Genomic DNA, 17,500 nt, shown 5'->3' with positions numbered 1-17,500 from the left:
CCATGAGCTCAAGCCAGAGCCGAATGCATTCACAAAGCTTAAAATTTCAATCAGAAAAAAATCATTCTTTCCTTAATATTTGTGAAATTCAATGCCGGGGTAAGAATAGGCCACATCCAGAAATATGCAGCCTCCACTCTGCAGCGAGGCCCAGACCAGTTAATAGAGCCAGAGTAAGGTGGAATTTTTAGCCCAAACCCTACCCTGCCAGAAAGGCCCTGCTGGGGGCATTTCTCCTACCTGTGACTGCACATTGGCTCCGACTTGGGACCCCTGGTAAGAATCCCCATTCAGACTCTGCATGTTCATGAACATGTCCCCAGAATTTGGGAGGTTAAAAGAACCAGAAGAACCTGGAAAGGAAAGAGTTAGGTAGCTGAATAACAGAGAGCTGCAAAAACATAACCCCGAGACCTGAGGGCAGGGGAAGGAGAAGCAGCAGGAGAGGAGAGGACAGGCAAGGCTCAGTGGAGGGGAAGTTGCTGCCCTGGCGTGGGGTGAGCGTGGCCACCGGCCCCCCACACCTGCCACCAGGTCCCGGCTCTGGGCAAGCCTGGGAGCTCCCTGCAACCCAGGGCAGCTCTTCCCTCTGGAAGAGCAGCCTGCACAACATTTCCATATCAGAGCTGTCCCCCTGTGCATCATTCCATCATGAGGTGCCATCACCAAACACTCACTTTGAGCCTACGCTTCGTGTCTCCTTCCAAAGGAAATGGTTGGCAGTTCCCAATTATGAGGTTTAATACTGTTAAAGACGGAACCTTTGTCTTACTTGCTTTTAGTTAGTGTTTTTTTCCCCCATGGTTCTCTTTCCTCTTTAAAAGCTGTCCACAACTAAGTCACAGCAAAACTTGACTGCAAATACTGTTTGTGCTTGTGGCAACCTTTGCCCCTGGAGCCCAAAAGAGCAATGTCTCCCTCACACACTCCCTGACTAATGCAGTGCTCAGACTTGCAAAATGTCATCAGCACACCAGTGAGACCTGTAGCAGAACGTGTCAGAGTAACTCCAAACTAAAGTTCCATCCTTAGATTTCTATTTATAACATCAACTCCATTTCAAGCCATCCAGAGTTTAAACCTTAATCAGAGCACACTAAAATATTCCTCTGTTTTGTTGTTATCTTGACAATAAATTTAACAGTCCTACAAAACCAGACTTGGACCTCTGCCCCATTTTACATTCTTTTCAGTGAATGAGAAAAAGCTTAAAGTAACTACAGAAACAAAGAAGGTGCCAGAAGGCAGAGCCAGGCAGCCGTTACCGCTGTGGGAATTACATGGGCCCCACTCTGCTCTCCCACAGCTGTGGGAGCTTGGCTGTGGAGCAGCTGGGACCACCCACGGCAGGGCTCGGCCCTCGTGGTGCAGCCTGGCCATCCTTGGGCTCAGGACTACCCCCTGTGCCAGGACTGGGCCAGCTAAGGAGCTGCATCCTCCTCATCCCGACCGAGCTCGGCAGGGCGCCGGCGGGGCCCTCCGGGACGCTGGAAGGCAGCAGCAGGTACGTACCAGAATTTGGTGTGGTGGGGGAGTTGGTCTGGTTGTTCTGGACAGCCGCGGCCACGGCGTGCGCTGCAGTCACGGCCGTCTTTGCCGCGTAGAGATTGGCTTCCTCCTGGAACTTCCCAATGTTCTTCTTGTACCTGATTCTCTTATTGCCAAACCAGTTGGACACCTGCAGTGGAGAGAGGTGGGAAGGGTGAAAGACATGAAGTGCTTGGCTGGGCAAAGCAGGAGCCCTTTGAGATGTCAGAAACACGACCCGTACCTGCTCCAGGTAACTGAGCACTAACCCCGATCAGGTAAACGTCACCATGGAGCTGGGCTGACCTGGCTCTGCTGCTCTCTTGGCAAACTGAGGCACAACAAGTGACTGATGACTGCACGTATCCCAGAGCTCGCTGTACCACAGCATTGTCCCCTACCACCATGGGCCATTTGTCAGCAAAACTGGTGCAAAACCCAGGAGGCTGCTCAGGGGGGACCAAGGTCCGGTTGACTGAGGGCGAGCGGGCAGTGAGAGCAATTGTTCTTTATTTTTGGGCTGGAACAACCTTGGCAGCCCACTCACAGAATCGTGTCTGGTTGGCTGAAAACGAAAGGAATCATATAAATCAATAATGGTTGAAAAGTCACTTTGTCATGTCCCTTTGAAGATCTGTGCTGAAGCCAAGGTGGCTCCCAGGGCACCGGCTATTAACCCGCACAGGGGTCACGCCTGGAGCCGCTCAGGGAAGTTTGTACAATCTTGCTTAGGGGCTTTGTTTAACTTCAGCTGCTGTAACAGAGCTCCTGAATAACAAACCCAGTTTGGAACATGGACAATGGCCAACACGGCAGAGACAATAAAAGAACAGCTCCAGCGGTAAAGGGGAAGGGAGCAGTGAGAGCCCAGTGGTTATCAGGCAGCCACAGGGCATGGCAGGGGCTGGGGTCCTGTCACAGCACCCAGTTCAGGATCCTGCTGAGGCACGAGTCAAATCCTGCTGTATTTGATGCAGCACAGGCTTTTGTTTAACCACAATTAATGGAAAACCTCTGGCCTTTACCAGTAATATGGAAGGCACCTTATACATCCTGCTCCCCTGATAATACTCCACCATATTCTATATATTGCACTTAATATCACCTTGTCAGTCAGAAAAGCAATAATACATTAATGAAACCCAGCAAATAATTATTGTGTACAATCAGATTATGCTTTATTAACAGTATCATAATTGAGGAATCTCTGCACATCAACTGTATTGTCCACGGATGTGCATGAGACCCCTCTGTTTATGCACGCCCCTGGACCAATCAAACAACAGCCATCACTAATAAAGGTTTATTTAATTCTCACAGTAAAATTTTAATATCACCAGCAGCCTGGGGAAGCCTCAACGAGTGGATTTGCTTGACATCAGATCGTTTCCATTCTGCTAGTCCCAATACTTCTTAATCTTTAATATCAAGGCAATTAAAATTAATGGCCACTCATCCAGAGCCACTGTGGGCAGTGTTTCCTTGACATCAATTGTTTGATGGGATTACCTAGAGGTTAAACTAACAAGCAAGGTTTAATTGGAAGCAATGAGAGGAGCAGCGCTCGTACGTTATGTTTAACCCGCACACCACATCTAAATGAATATCCAGAAATGTTAAACTCTTCCTCAGACTGAGCCCGGCCTCGGGGCTGCCGGAGGAGCTGCAGCAGCCCGGGGGTGCCACAGTCACTGCCCCCGTCCCCTCTGCCCAGGGACCCTCTGTGCTCCCGTGACACACAGTGCAGGGCAGAGCGTGCCCCAGCCCGGGGAACGTTGGGACACCTGGGGACACCCAGAGACACCCAGGGACACCCGGGGGCTGCAGCTGGGAGAGCATGGATGACACAGACAGCTGGATCTGGCCAGGGCAGGGCCAGGCCACTGCTCCAGCAGGCTGTGCCAGGCAGGATTTAGGATCCCTGCCCACCTGGAGCACACCTCACCTGGCCTGTGCTGCTGGCACTGCCATGGTCGCAGGGAAGACCTGGGTGCAGGTGCTGGGCTCCCCCGTCAGCACTCACTGGGACCCAGCTCCTCACCCAGCCCCATGCTCACCCCAAACACGGAAGTTGTCTCCATTGTGAGCTGACTCACAACACATTTTTCATTAAAACAAAATATCTCTTCACATAAAAAAAACAAGGAACATCTTTCTCCTCCTGATCATTGAAGGCCAATTAATTAATTTGGCTTAATTGTATATTACATTTCAAACAATACTGTTGCACTTATTTATCATGTTAATTGCAACGTTAAATAAAAAGACAATAAATTATTACTGAAATCATCAAGATGCCTAATGTGGGATTTGGGATGGGGCAGGCCTGCCTCGTGCCTCCAGAGTGGGTGATTTCCTGGGATAAATCAGTGCTCATTGGGCAAAGACGCAGCTGACGCAAGAGCATCGCTGCTGGAATTAGGGAGCTACAGATTCATGGATCATGGAAATCTTTCCACTGTGTTTCCACGTTTGTAGCACACACTCTACACCTAAAACATGGTACAAACCAGAAACTGTTAAAAATCAATGTTGCACAATTACGGTCTGTGATCTAAACCCAGGAATTTTACCTCCTGAACTATTTCATTATGCTGCAGCTTTTCTCCTTGCTTCCCACATGAAGTCCAGGGGTCAGAGCCCCTCCATCCACAGTTTTCCCTGTCCACTTGCTCACCGAAACACTCAGAAGCAGCAGGGGCTAGAGGGGTGCTGGAAACCAGCTCCTGCATCCTTTCTTTAAAACAATGTTAAACATATTCCCTTGTCAACCACATCCTTCTTTTGTTTGAAGCAGTGAAAAATGTTACTGCTGTACTGCACTGCCCCGCTCTCAGCACTGGCTGTGCCCTCTCTCCAGCCCGTGTGATGGACTGATGGTCGTTTGTGACACCCTGGAAGAGGCTCATCTGCAAAAGTATAAAGCATCAGCCTCGCAGCCATGGTAGGGAGAACAGACAATACAGTTTATCTCCCTCCAACGTGTGCTGATGGGGTGGCTCTAAATTACAGCCAACAATGTTCTCCGCTAAGGACATTTTTTTCCCCTGAATTACCTTTTCCACACTCTTAAAAATGAAATTGTGTGAGGTGTTCATCTTAATAAATAGTTTGTCTTTATGCTTTTCTTGAAAAACCTTCTCTACATATTATTTTAAACACCGATATCAAAACCGAAACCATCGATCTCCCACCTGCAATGAAACGATTCTGGGAGACAATTTTCTTTGCAGCTCAGTAAAGTGCCATGGCAGCAGGATTTCCAGTCAGCAGCTTAATCTGGGGGGAGTATGACCCAAAACACTCACTAATTAAGTGTTTGAGGGAGAAAATGTTCTGCCATGAATCTGCCCCCAGCGTGTACAAGGCACTGACAGTACAAGAGAGAAACACTTGGGATCGTCGTTAGGAGAGGGTACAGAGGAGCCTGGCTCAGCCAGGGAAAGGACAAAGCCTCTTCATCAAAGACGAGCCCACAGCTCCAGACTCTGGAAAGCCATCCCTTAATGTTATTTATTCCTTTCTCCAGCTCTTTGGCCCTCGAGGGTATTTGCAGCACAGGAGGTAAATGGGGCATGGTGACAGGCACGGCAAGGTCCAAGGGACACTTGGTCAAGGCTGAAAATACACACACTTAGAGATCTTCCATGAAAGCCCTGAGTGAGCTCAGCTTCCTCGGATGCCACTGCTTGTCCCCTGCCATGCTGCTCCTGCCAGGGTTTCAATGACTGCTCAATTCACTCCGAGTTCTGGCTTGCATCCTCTGAGTTGTGCTGTCAGTCACCAGAGCAGTGTGGGGGGCTGCTCTGTAGTGCCTGCTTAGAGCTCTTCTACTGCATGGCCTCAAAAATACACACCTTTCTCAGTGCAAAGGACACCTCCAGCCCAGTTCAGCCTTCAAAATACCAACTAACCCTGCAGTACTGCCATGCAGCCTCTGGAAGTGCCTTTGGAAATCAAAGATTAGAATACCCATGGTATTCATGCACTCTAGCTGTGACAGCAGATCCATCAGGAACTCAAGCAACCAGCTGATCACAGGCACTCCCTCTCCCTCATACATGCTCCTCTGCCATTACATGATCCATGGCCCCATTCCCAGGCTTTACCATATCAGCCCGAGTTTTTCAAGTCATTTATAACATCTTGCCAGAGTGTAGTTCCAGCCGTGCCAGGGGCCCAGCCCTGCATCCCTGGTGCCAGGCTGGGTGGGCAGCACTGCCCTCGGACCAGGCTGGCAATGTCACCCAGCAAGGCTGAGGCTGCTGGATGCAGTGCTATGGAGGGCACAGTGCAGCTACTCCCATCGCTCGCTCAGACTTCCTAATGCATTCAAGAAACAACTAATTCATGTCTGTATCAAATATTAAAAAGACAAACCTATATTCCTGTCACAGGCTCTCTGCCACTGCTGGGTTGTTGGACCATCTGCCTGCCTTTTATTTCATTCTACAGCATATACATTAAATCTTATCAAACAACCAATTAAGAAAGAAATCAGATCTATTAGCACTAGAAGCAATCAGTTATGGCTTCTCAAATGTTCCATCTCATTTCCTACAGTCACTTCAGCCTTATCTTGATCTGTCTTTTTATCTGTCCACACCAAGGAATCACTGAGCCCCTTCCTGCCAGGCACAACTCACCACTGGGTGCAGAGGGAACAGCTCTTCAGCAGGTCTGGCGGGCTTTTTCACATGTCATCTTGCCCAAATACATTAACCAAAACTGAAGAACTTTTGGTTTGTTTGAGTTGGTGGTGTTGGCATGGCCTCTCCTAACCTACAGCAGGCTGCCTTGGATCTCACTGAAGATTTCTGGACACTGCTTACTGAAGGAATTGCCACAAAGCATCTCGTGCCAAGGACTGAGACCAGCAGCAAGATTAAGGCTGCAGACCACAGTGCCCTGGCACCCGTGTGCTCTCAGGCTCTTTGGCTGGTTCCAGGCACCCCCAGCAGCCGCAGGGATGCCCGAGGGCACGGGAGAGCAGCCCAGCAGCCACCACGGGGCTGCAGTGCTTGTGTGACGCTAAGGGCGAGGGAGGAGCAGTGCCAGAGGGAACAAGCTGTGCGCTGAATTTCCCTCAAAACTTCCTGCCCAACACCACAGCTATTTGTAAAAGGCCTGGGAGACACTGCCTCCCTCCCCACCCATACCTTCCCCTGGCACCGAGCACAGGCCCTTCCCTGGTATGTGCTGCGTGCCAAGGGACAGGCAAGGAGACAGCAAGGCACACACACGTGCCCTGGGGCAGTTCTGCCAGGGCTGCTGCTGTGGGGGCAGCCAAAGACAACTAATTCCAAATTCGGAGGAGCTGGGCAGACTTTCATTTGAAAGTCTTCAATAAAGTGCCTGAATTTTTCATGCATTCAATGGAGGCCTATAAAGTAAATCTCAACTCAGGTCTTAATTATAAAGCTAAAGGTTGCGTGGCTAATAATGCCAATACTGCAGCCTGCAGTCATTAATAGTTAACACACGCGCCGCAGGCACCGTTCCTCTCAAGGAGCTGAAATATTGATAAGGGAGCCGAGGGAGCAGGGAGGAGCCAGCACACCCGCCCTCCCCACAGGAGCAGGGTGGCTGGAGAGCTTGGAGGCTGCAGGGCACTGCCCTGCCACACAAGCTCAAGTTCTTCCCCAGGCTGTGCAAGCCAGATTTGTGGGAGAATAGCTGGGGTTTCTAGCAAACATACAGCCACGTGGAATGCCAAGAGGTGTTTTGCTTTTCGAGCTGCCTGCTGAAGGAAAACTCGATGGTGTCATCAGCCTGAGCACCGCTGCAAGACACCAGCCTGAGCTGTACAGGTATTTTGGCCCACAGGGAAAGCAGCTGCAGGCAACGACAGCACAGTCCTGGCTGGGGAGGTGCTGGTTTCTTGCATGAACTTCACACTAACAGCTGTTATGTGTGGTAAAAGGAGCAAATCTGCCTCATGCAGTTTTGCCACAGAGAAACCACTTGTGTCACTTCAGCGTAGCTGGAGACTGAATTTCTGACTGGCTTAGAAAAACAACTTTGAGCAATCAACGAAATTTGGATCTATAAAGATAGATCCTGAATTTGTCAATAAACCATCCTTTCCTGAAATCCTGTTCAGTTGCAACGAATTCAGAGCAGAGCAAGGCTCAGCCAGGAGCCTCGCTGCCGCGCACAGGGAAGGCTGATGTGAAGTGGGGTGCAGACCTTGCCGATTTTTATTTTTACCTTCTTCTCTGTGCACAGCACCTTTGTACCCCAGCACAGCCCCAGCCACCACAGGCAGGCAGCCTTTCCTGCAGAGCCACATCCCATCACCCTGCAAACCTCCTCATGGTCAACACACAGCTATGAAGGGGTGACCGAAGGGGTGACAGAGGTGCTTTGGGCAGGCCCAGCTCTGGACCACTTGCCTCCACTGCAACCACCTCCCAGACCTGGAGGGAGGTGCCAGCATTGCAAGGGGAACCAGGAGATTGACACACTGTGGGGGCAGGCTTACCTGTGATACCGTGATGCTGCATTTCTTTGCCAGCTCTTCTTTGGCTTCTTCACTGGGGTAGGGGTTACTGAGGTGGGAGTAAAAATACTCGTTCAAGATTTCTGTGGCTTGTTTACTGAAGTTACGCCTTTTCCGTCTGAAATGAGAGAAGGAAAACACCACTGTTGCTCCAGATGCCAGCAGGTCCCTGGCAGGGTTGGATGGGGAGATGCAGTTTTTATTTCAAAGCCTCTGCTGCAGCACAGAACAACACAACAGAGCTGTCCTGGCACCCTGATGCCTTTGGGCTCCCCAACACCGTGGGAGGGAGCAGCAGGCAACAACACCATGTGCTGCACCCAGCCCCACGGGGGCTCTGGATTCTGCTTCTGGCCTCACACCCCCCTCCCTGCAGGGTTCATCCCATGGGAGCACAGGCACGTTCAAATGCTGTGGGAGAAATGGTGAGGCAGGTGCTGAGCCAGCAGCCTCCCTTGTGGCTCCTCCACAGCTGGGTACACAGCCTGGCCCAAAGCTCCTGGCCATGGAGCCCCTCTGTGCCAGCAGCAGCCTGGCAGACCTCCTTCCCTCCTTCCCCTCAGCACAGGTCAGCTGGGCCCCTGCACAGCTCCCTGGGGTGAGGATGGTACAACAGGATGGGGCAGCCGTGCTGATGCGTCCTCACGTGGCCTGCCTGAGCTAATTGGCTTCCAACAGCAAGTGGATTTCAGGGCTTTGTGAGCGAGACCCATCTGTGCCCCCTCCTGCCACGGGTTGCACGGGGCCCAGGCTCTGTCCCACACGGGACAGCCCCAAGGGGTGTCACCTGGCTGGAGCACCTTGCAGCGAGCAGCCGCACGTGCTCCGGCCCAGGAGCCTCCGGCGCTCGCCATGGGCGCAGCCCACGTGGGTTACCGTGGCAGTGCCAGCCCTCTGTGCCAGCGGCTGCTCTCCTTCAGCAGAACATCCTCTGGAAGGCTCCAGTTAAACATTTCCTTGGAGCTCCTTCCCCCAGGGCTGTTGCAATCACCGCCGGCGCCCCAGGCCAGCCGGCAGCCGAGCGCAATCCCCAGTGCGCTCCTGCCGAGTATCACGGTGCTGCTAACTGCACTGTATCCTGGAGCAGGCAGGCTCCCTCCCTGGAGCTCTGTTTATCTCATTACCATGCTTCCGCTCATTTTGCCTTATTTACCTTCCTCCTTTTTAAAGAAATCACTTTAAAATGTACATCTGCAGGCTCTACCTTTGCGTTGCTGGAGCTCTCCATAGACATCTCCTCCAACTGCCTGCAATTACCCTGATTTCCCACACCTGCCAGTGACCTCCTTGTTAATAACATTATTTTGGTCTTGTTTAGCTCCTCACAGCTTTCAGGTGTGAAGCGTGAGCTGCTGGAAGAGGGAGGCTGCGTGTGGTGCCTGCTGCTCCTCCCTTTTCGCCCGGCTCCGCTCCTGCTCTGCCAGGCCCTGCCAGCTGCCGGGCCCTGCTCTGCAGACAGGAGCCCTGTGAAGGGGATGGGGCTGGGCATCACTGTCCCACCTCATCAGGCTTCAAAACAATTCTGACTGTGCCTAAACCGCCTCCTAATCCCTGTCTGCCTGCCTCCTGGCGGCTTGTGGAGCAAGCAGCCCACTCAGGTGGCCGTGGGTCCTGCGGACAGGCATTGAGCTCCAACAGTGGTGCAGCTGTCCAAGGCGGGGAAAACAAGCCCAGTCTTTGCACTAAAATTTGAAGAAAAGACCTTGTTGCTTCTAAAAGCCTACTGTGCAGGGGGTGCCTTCCACAGCAGCTGTGGATGAAGGCTCTTGTTGGGACAGAGCAGCCTCTCCCTGCTGACATGGGACACCACTCCCTGTATGGCCCGGCTCTCCTGGGCTGCCCAGAAATTACTGCTTCCCCCCAAAAGAGACACGGGCACTTGCCTCTGCCTTACCTGGCATCAAGGAACCTTGATCTTAAAATCATTACTGCTTCACAAGTGCTTTGTTTGAGCTGCATCTGGATGGAGCTGAATTTTCGATGAATGATGCCCACCATCCTTTCAATCTCCTTGGGAGAGATGGGACGTGTCCGGCTCTGTTCTCTGAGGAGGTTCATTACATGAGTGGTGAATTCATTACATGCCTGTGGAGGAAGAAGAGGCTCAGACGTGGATATGTGCTGTCCCACAAGGACACAAGCTCCGACCTGGCTGTTGGGGGAAGGCAGCACTGGGAGCTGGGGGACCCCTCACATGGCCCTGTCTCCTCCACATGCGTGTGGCCACAGGATCCCACCCTGTCCAGGAGACCTGCAGCTGTCCTGGGGCAGCCAGGGGAGCCCAGTGACCACGGCCCTGCTCCCACCATGCTCATCCCTTTCCCCATTCCCAGCCAGAACCTGTGGAGAGGAGCAGTCGGATCAGCCCCTGTAGCAGCTGCAGGCAGGGGCAGGGTGTGAGTGGGGACCTGCACTCCTCACAGCCAGGGGGGCAATACCCCGAGCCCCCCTGTGCCTGGGTACCCCCCTGCAGCACCCAGGGGCCTGAGGCCTCTCTGAGGCACCGTGTGTCCCCGTCCCGGGTGGGTTTCAGCAACGCTGTGCCCCAGCCTGGCCCACGCTGTGCGGCTGAGGCACTGAGGGAAGGCACAGGGAGCCCTCGATTACCACTCCCAGTCTGTGACGTTTTGATACAAATCTCAGACTGAGCCACCACCAGGATCCCCCTGGTCCGAGCCTCCACACATCCTGCTGTCCTGACTTCCCTTTGCAGGCTGGAACCTGACAAAAACTCTGCTAGCTCCCCTCTTCCCTCTCAAGCCAGGCTGGAAAATATGTACATAATATGTCTGACAACCACATTTTCAAGGATTCTCCAACATTTCAACAGATTATGTGATGTAAGGAGTTAAAAGTGAAAAGTTTATGCATCTAAAAACTCATAATTTCCTATAACATTTGCTGAACGTCTCACAACTTATTAAGTGAAGCCATCTATGAATGCAAATGCTGATTAGCAATTTGGCAATAGCCCAACATTCGCAGAATTCACATAGCTTTTCTTTAAACCAGTAGTTCATACATGATTAATTAGAACATCTCATTTATGTAGTGTGCACTTTAGCTCATTACTCTAAGTAAAATTCGTTAAGTATTTACATTTAGATAATTAAAATCTGGGTACACCCTTAAGAAAGATGCATACACTTCAGGCAAAGTGATTTTTTTTCTTTACACTGCTGAAAGTAAATTACAGGCTAATTTACATCCTTGCAGCACCCGTTGGAGGCGGCGCTGGTGCAGAGCCCAGCCCGCTGCCCGTCCCAGCACCTGCCAGCCCCGGCTCTGCCCGGGCTCCCCGAGCTCCAGGTGAAGGAGTTGGACATCTCTCACCCTCACTTCCCACCAGCACGTTCTTTCTTTCATCAGGGGACAACCCGAGCACGCAGAAGTTCAGGTCCAGCCCTCTGACCGACGGCAGGACCGATGACAGCAGCTTTGGCTCACCCAGAAGGGAAGGGGACACGGGCACCAAAATGCAGCAGCTCTCCCCCTGAGATCAGGCACCAGCTCTGATAGTTCCAAAACACAACTGAACCCAAGAATTTGGCACTGGGTGGATGTTCCAGGCACACAGTTTGCCACAAGCCCCCTTCTTTTCAGATCCCAGGAATTCAGTTTTAAAGTACAATAAAATTGGCAACTGTTGCATTAGAAATATTTTCAGGTATGTCTTTTCTATAAGAGATTTAGTATCAAACACTGGAATTTGAAAAGCAAAAATTAGTTTCTCGTTTTCAAGAAGCAAAAACCTTTCCCTGACTTCACTCAGCTTGCCTGATGAGACTTGGTTTGGCTACAACTGCCTGGAGAGCCTGGGTTTCATTCATCTCCACCAGTACCTCCCCTCTGCAGAGCTGCCTCACACAGCACAGTGGGAGGAAGCTCAGAAGACTCTGATGCTTTGTCTTGTTTCTCTTGTTTATTTATAGCGTCCAACCTACTTGATCCCTTTTCCAGGACTATTTTTCAGGCCTCTGCTTGGTGCCCGAGACATTATTAATAATGTCAGGTTATAAGTGATGGCCTTGTTAACCTGCTCAGAAACCTTGTAGGAGCAGGGATGCTCCTGCTGCCTCAGTGCTTCATCACGAGTGCACAAGAAAAAGAGAGGAAATGGCCCAAAACAGTGTTGAGGGGCAGGGTGGCAGCCAGTGCTCTGTGAGGCTGGTAGTGGCTTCTGAGCTGCCACACCTCACCCCAATTCAGGGTGAATTCAGGAGACATCTGTGAACTTGGGAAGTGGGTTCCCAGCTGCTCCAGGAGGCCTGGGACCCTTACAGTACTTTTGCCTACAGCAAAAAATGTATTTCAGTGTAATTACAGCAGATAGCTTTCAATATGTCATCTCTGTTATAGGAGCTGTAAATTATGGAAGGCGCTGCCTGTGCGTGGCCATTTCTCCCGGCGCCCGGCGAGGGAGCGCTGGGTGATGGCGTGACACACTTTCCATTTCTCTTTCCCTTTTTTTTTTTTTTTTTTCTCCTGAGTGCATTCCCCTGACTGGCAACAAATATCAGGATCAAACTCTGCCTGGAAAGCGTCTCCAGGAAGGCGCTCTGGTTCCTGCATGCGGGCAGGATGGCAGGGGCGGCTCTGCGGTGCGGGCAGGTGCCCGGCACGGGCTCCCCGCTGCACCAGGGCTCCTGCCTCCCAGAGCCTGTGGTGCCAGAGGCTGAGATGCCAAGCCCTGGCTGCCTCTCGGGCACTGCAGTGAGACAAACCAGCAGGAGACAGTTTGCTGCCAGGCTGGGGAAATCATCATATGTCTGTTGAGCAGACGTGGCTGGGTGTCAGGATCCGTGGGGAAGCGTGCATGTCTCATCCTCAGCTCTACCTCTCTCTCCTGCTCCAGCAGCATTTGAGCATCCTCCAAAATTTCCTGTGGTGTGGACGGATGGCTGTGACATTTCAGCCGAAACCTTTGTAAATGGAGCTACAGGGCAAAAAATGCTCCTGCTTCCCCCACGTCATTAAACTTATTAGAGTCCAAGGATGTTTGCCAGGAAGCGGCTGCAAGCACGGAGCTGCCGCCTCTCTGGCCCAGATCTGCCTGCAGCCAGCGTGCTGTGCCCGTGTGAGGCACGTTAATGCCACAGCCTCCCCCACCCAACGCTGCGGCTGCACCCGGCGGGGCCAGGAGGGCTCGGGGCTCCACCCAGGACTGCTGGGGCCAGGGGAGAGCGGCAGATTTGTACAGAGACCCTGACAGGTGTTTGCTCAGTTATTTGCTCTCCACTTGAACAACACGGTGGAAGAGACAGCACTGACAAGGTAGTGCCACTGGCACCTGAGTCACACGGTGCTGCTGGCGCCTGGCAGCATGTGGCAAACGTTCTCAGTGCCACCAGCATGGCCAATGTGTTGGGTCACCAGGTCCCAGTGGTGAACACAAACCTGCAGGTCTCTGCAGCACGCTCTTCCCTCCAAACAAAGACACTGCTGGCATCTGCCTGAACCAGGATTTCCCTAGTTTCTGTCCCCAAGCCTGGGCCAGGTGCTCTGCTGACGCCTCACTGCCCACTCTCTTCCAGCCTGCTCCAGCTGACCTGCTGTGGCCAAGTCTTGTGCCAGAGCATCCTGCCACCTGCTCCAGGAGCCCGTGGGCTGAGAGGGCCAATGCAGCCCTTGCCTGCCTGTGCTCCCCAACTTGCCAGACCCAGCTGTGTGAGACCTCATCAGGGCGGAGGGTGGCACCGAGTGACAGACATCTCTCCTCCTCTCTGCCTTCTATGGGCTGGGCAAAGGGGAGAGACACGGGCTTGGGTGCTGCTCTTGTGCAGTTACAGACAACAGAAAACACTCAGACATGCAACACATGCGTCCAGGCTCCAGCCAGCAGCTTCTTGGAGCCCAACAGATGACAGACTCCCATCGTGGCTCTCGCTGGGCAGAGGGGTGGGGAAGGGGAGGAGGGGTTGTGGTCCAGAGTGGGCAGTGGTGGGCACTGGCAAGCAGAGGAGAGCAGTGTCAGGTACACGAACAACTGAGAGGCTGATGTCTGACCTGTTCATATTTCTCCAGCTCTGTGTGATAGATTTGTCTGATCTGGGTCAATTTGGCTCTGTAATCTGAGTGTTCAATAGAGTTATCTGAAGACCCTCCAGAGGCTGCTGCGGCTGCAGCTGCTGCCGCCGATCCCCCACCTTTCTCCGGACCTGAGACTCCTTCTGCCAGAAGCATATTGTCTAGTCTCATTAGCTGAGGATCGGGAGGGTCTTCCTCCTGGGCTCCTCGGATGCTCAAACCTTGGGCAGAAAAGAGAGAACAAGAGAAAACACAGTCAGTACTCCTGCATCTATCTGCCCGGCCGCTGCCCGCTCACTGACAGTCTGCCACGAGCCCTCTGTGACACCCACCTGCCCGAGGGGAACAGGCACAGCCCTGCCCCAGCCCTGCCCCAGCACCCCACGGGCACAGCCCTGCCCCAGCCCTGGCCCCAGCACGGCCCCAGCACACCAGCCAGCCCCGTAAGACGCAGTCTGGCAGTGCCACGGGACCCTCTGTGCTCCCATACACAGCAGGAACAGTACCTGTGTAGGCTGTGCCAGATGTGCCAGCAACACACAGCTGCCAGGCACGGGCCTGGGCACCAGCAGTGTGCTCTGTGCACTCAGGGGACAGCACAGGATTCCACACTGACTGTCTCAGGGAGGACACACAGTGGGAGATGACCCCCCACTGGCCAACTTTCCAACTCAAGAAAGCACAAGGCATTAATCTTGCTCTAAAATACACATTTTAAACCTGTCACCTTCATTTAAAACTATAATTCCATATAATTTCATGGGAATAATAAAAATGTCTCATCATCTCTTTAAATTATTTCTGTTGCCTGTTCAGAGGTCCACAGGCACAAGCTGATGATACCACACACTGTCCCGGCGTGTCCCTGAGCTGGCACACACGTGCTGGGGACAGCCCTGGCACAGCTCAGGCCACCCATGCTGCAGCCAGGGAAGGTGGTGCTGCACCTGGGAGTGCCTGCAGCAGCAGGGGCCAAGGGAGCACTGCACCCATCCCTCATTCCCTCGTCTGCCAGGCCCCACTGCCTTGGCACAGCTCCTGGCCTGCAGGGCTGTAACACAGGGGTGATTTCCTTGGAGAGCTGTTCCCCTGTTTGTCACTCTCCTCCTCTGCTCTGCTGTCAGAATGTTCAATAACATCCTGGTTTTAATCCACTCAAGCTCTCCTTCCCTTCTCATCAATGATTTCTGCTGTTGTTTTTCCTTTTAGCTTCTGGGCCCTTTCTCAGTCCATGCTTACTGTGCTCTCTTCCACCTACACTTCTGCTTTCACTGTGGAACTCATCTCCCTCCCACTATCCCATCACAGTCCCACTCTGCTCCCAAATGCAGATGCCTAGCCAAAACCTGCAGCAAAATTATTTGGTACAATTGCAGTGATTTCTGCATCATGTACTTCCATCAACAGGCCCAAGTGAGGGCTTTGTCCAAGGTGACACGATCCACCCAGGCTCAAATCAACATTCCAAAGCCCCAGCCCTTGTCTATAAACCTGACTCGGCGAGTGAGCAGCCCCCAGGTTTAGCAGCAGGAGCTGGTGCTGCAGCGAGGCCGCGGGAGCCAGCCAGGGCCTGAGGCACACCAGGAAGAAGCTGGGCCGTGAGGACAATGCCGGAGCACTCAGGTGCTCCGCACGCAGCCCAGCGCGTCTCGGGGCTGGCGGCACAGGGGTGGCACGCTGTGTTCATCTTCATCCTGCACAATGCTCCACGTCCAGAGCATCCCATCCGGAGCGCGGGAGCCCGCGGACACCCACAGGCAAAGGGATGACAGAGCGTGTGTGGGGACACAACATTTATCCTGCCCCTGAGTGAGACGCATCATTCATTTGAATGGCAAAGCCACGAGTTGATTAACTAATTCTAACAAGAATTAAGCTGTGCGTTAATTCGGAGCTTTCCTTATGAACTATATGAAGCAGATCAGCACAACTAATAGTGTCTGGTGTCCCTGGGGGCAGGGGCCTGCAAAACTGATGAACTCTGTCACCAGAGAGACACGTGGCTCGTCAGCAGCAGCCCCTTGGCTGCAGGTCGAACACTGCCCACGTTGTCTGGGAAGGAGCCAGAGCATCTCGCAGCCCCTCAGCACAGAGGAGCATTCTGCTACAGGCCGCCAATAAAGCTGCTCCTACCAGCACCTGCCTTTATAAATTACTCTTGATTTGAATACAGTGGTAATATATGTATTTTTTGACATATAAGCTCACACTCGGTGGCCATTGTTTCCCTCTTTTATCCCTCACTCTATCACCCTGTGAGTTTATTACTGTTTAGCTCACTGACCTTTCAATGCATCGAGGAATTAAGGTGCAGCAGGGACGGGAAAGAACACAACAATACATCACTCCCAGCAGAGCCACCGGCGCCAAAGCGCTGCAAGGGAGAGGCCTCGCGGCAGCGCCCACCCCACGGCCACCCCACGGCCACCCCACGGCCACCACCACGGCCACCAGCACGGCCACCCCACGGCCACCAGCACGGCCACCAGCACGGCCACCCCACAGCCACCCCATGGCTACCCCATGGCAACCCCACGGCCACCCCACAGCCACCACCACGGCCACCACCACGGCCACCCCACGGCCACCACCCCATGGCCATCAGCACGGCCACCACCACGGCCACCCCATGGCAAACCCATGGCCACCACCACGGCCACCACCACGGCCACCCCACAGTCACCCCAGACCACCCCACGGCCATCAGCACGGCCACCACCACGGCCAGCACGGGCCCTCACTCAGCACCCCACTGGGGCTGCCACATCCAGCCCCTCACCACCACTCACTGGTGAGCACCTGGGGCTGTGCCAGCGCCTCGGGGGTTAACAAAATGCAAGTGTGCCACTGCTTGGGATCTGCTTATAACTGCACCGTGCATTTCAGTATCTCCGTGATTTAGACAAACCACATAAACAGACACTAAAACATTGTTTAACAATGAACTTGGCTTTGTTCTAAGACCACAGTTTTAGCATATCTTTCAGCAAATCATAATTAGCTGTCTTTCAACATGCTGTGCACCTGCCCCCACACATAATAGACGAGAGCATCTGCATAGACTACTGCATTCAGAGGCCAATAAATAAATTGCAGGTCAAAATTATTACAAAGCTTTCTTCGAATAAACCCATCTCCTTCACAACACAAAGCTGCAGATATGAAAAGTACCTAAAGCCCACTCAAATGGTATGATTACAGGGGCTGTTGGAGTTTAATAATCTGACTGTAATTCAGGCATTTTCAACAGCTCATTAAGGGTTCATTAATATATGGGCAAGCTTTTGAATTATAAATAAGCAGATTAGAAACCTGCAGTGCCTGAACTGTACAGTAGTGTCCTTGCCAGCACAGCAATATTGCCAACAAGGTGCAGGGCTGCCCTGGGAGAGGCAGGGGGGCACGGGGCAAGGCCTCCCCTGTGTCCCCCTCCCATGTGCTCCT

The 17,500-nt window shown here is 52.8% G+C and overlaps 1 protein-coding gene across 1 annotated transcript in view; it reads right to left on the bottom strand.

The window, feature by feature from the left end:
* Window positions 1-17,500, bottom strand: part of PBX3 (PBX homeobox 3) — a 101,427-nt gene that overhangs the window by 4,937 nt on the left and 78,990 nt on the right. Inside the window, 5 exon segments of the mRNA XM_038156070.1 lie at window positions 241-353; window positions 1,513-1,678; window positions 8,012-8,147; window positions 9,924-10,114; window positions 14,036-14,277. Of these exon segments, the coding sequence (XP_038011998.1) occupies window positions 241-353; window positions 1,513-1,678; window positions 8,012-8,147; window positions 9,924-10,114; window positions 14,036-14,277 (848 nt within the window).

This window comes from Motacilla alba, chromosome 17 (assembly GCF_015832195.1).
Source record: "Motacilla alba alba isolate MOTALB_02 chromosome 17, Motacilla_alba_V1.0_pri, whole genome shotgun sequence".
Classification (NCBI taxonomy): domain Eukaryota; kingdom Metazoa; phylum Chordata; class Aves; order Passeriformes; family Motacillidae; genus Motacilla; species Motacilla alba.
This window is presented reverse-complemented; position numbering and strand designations above follow the sequence as displayed.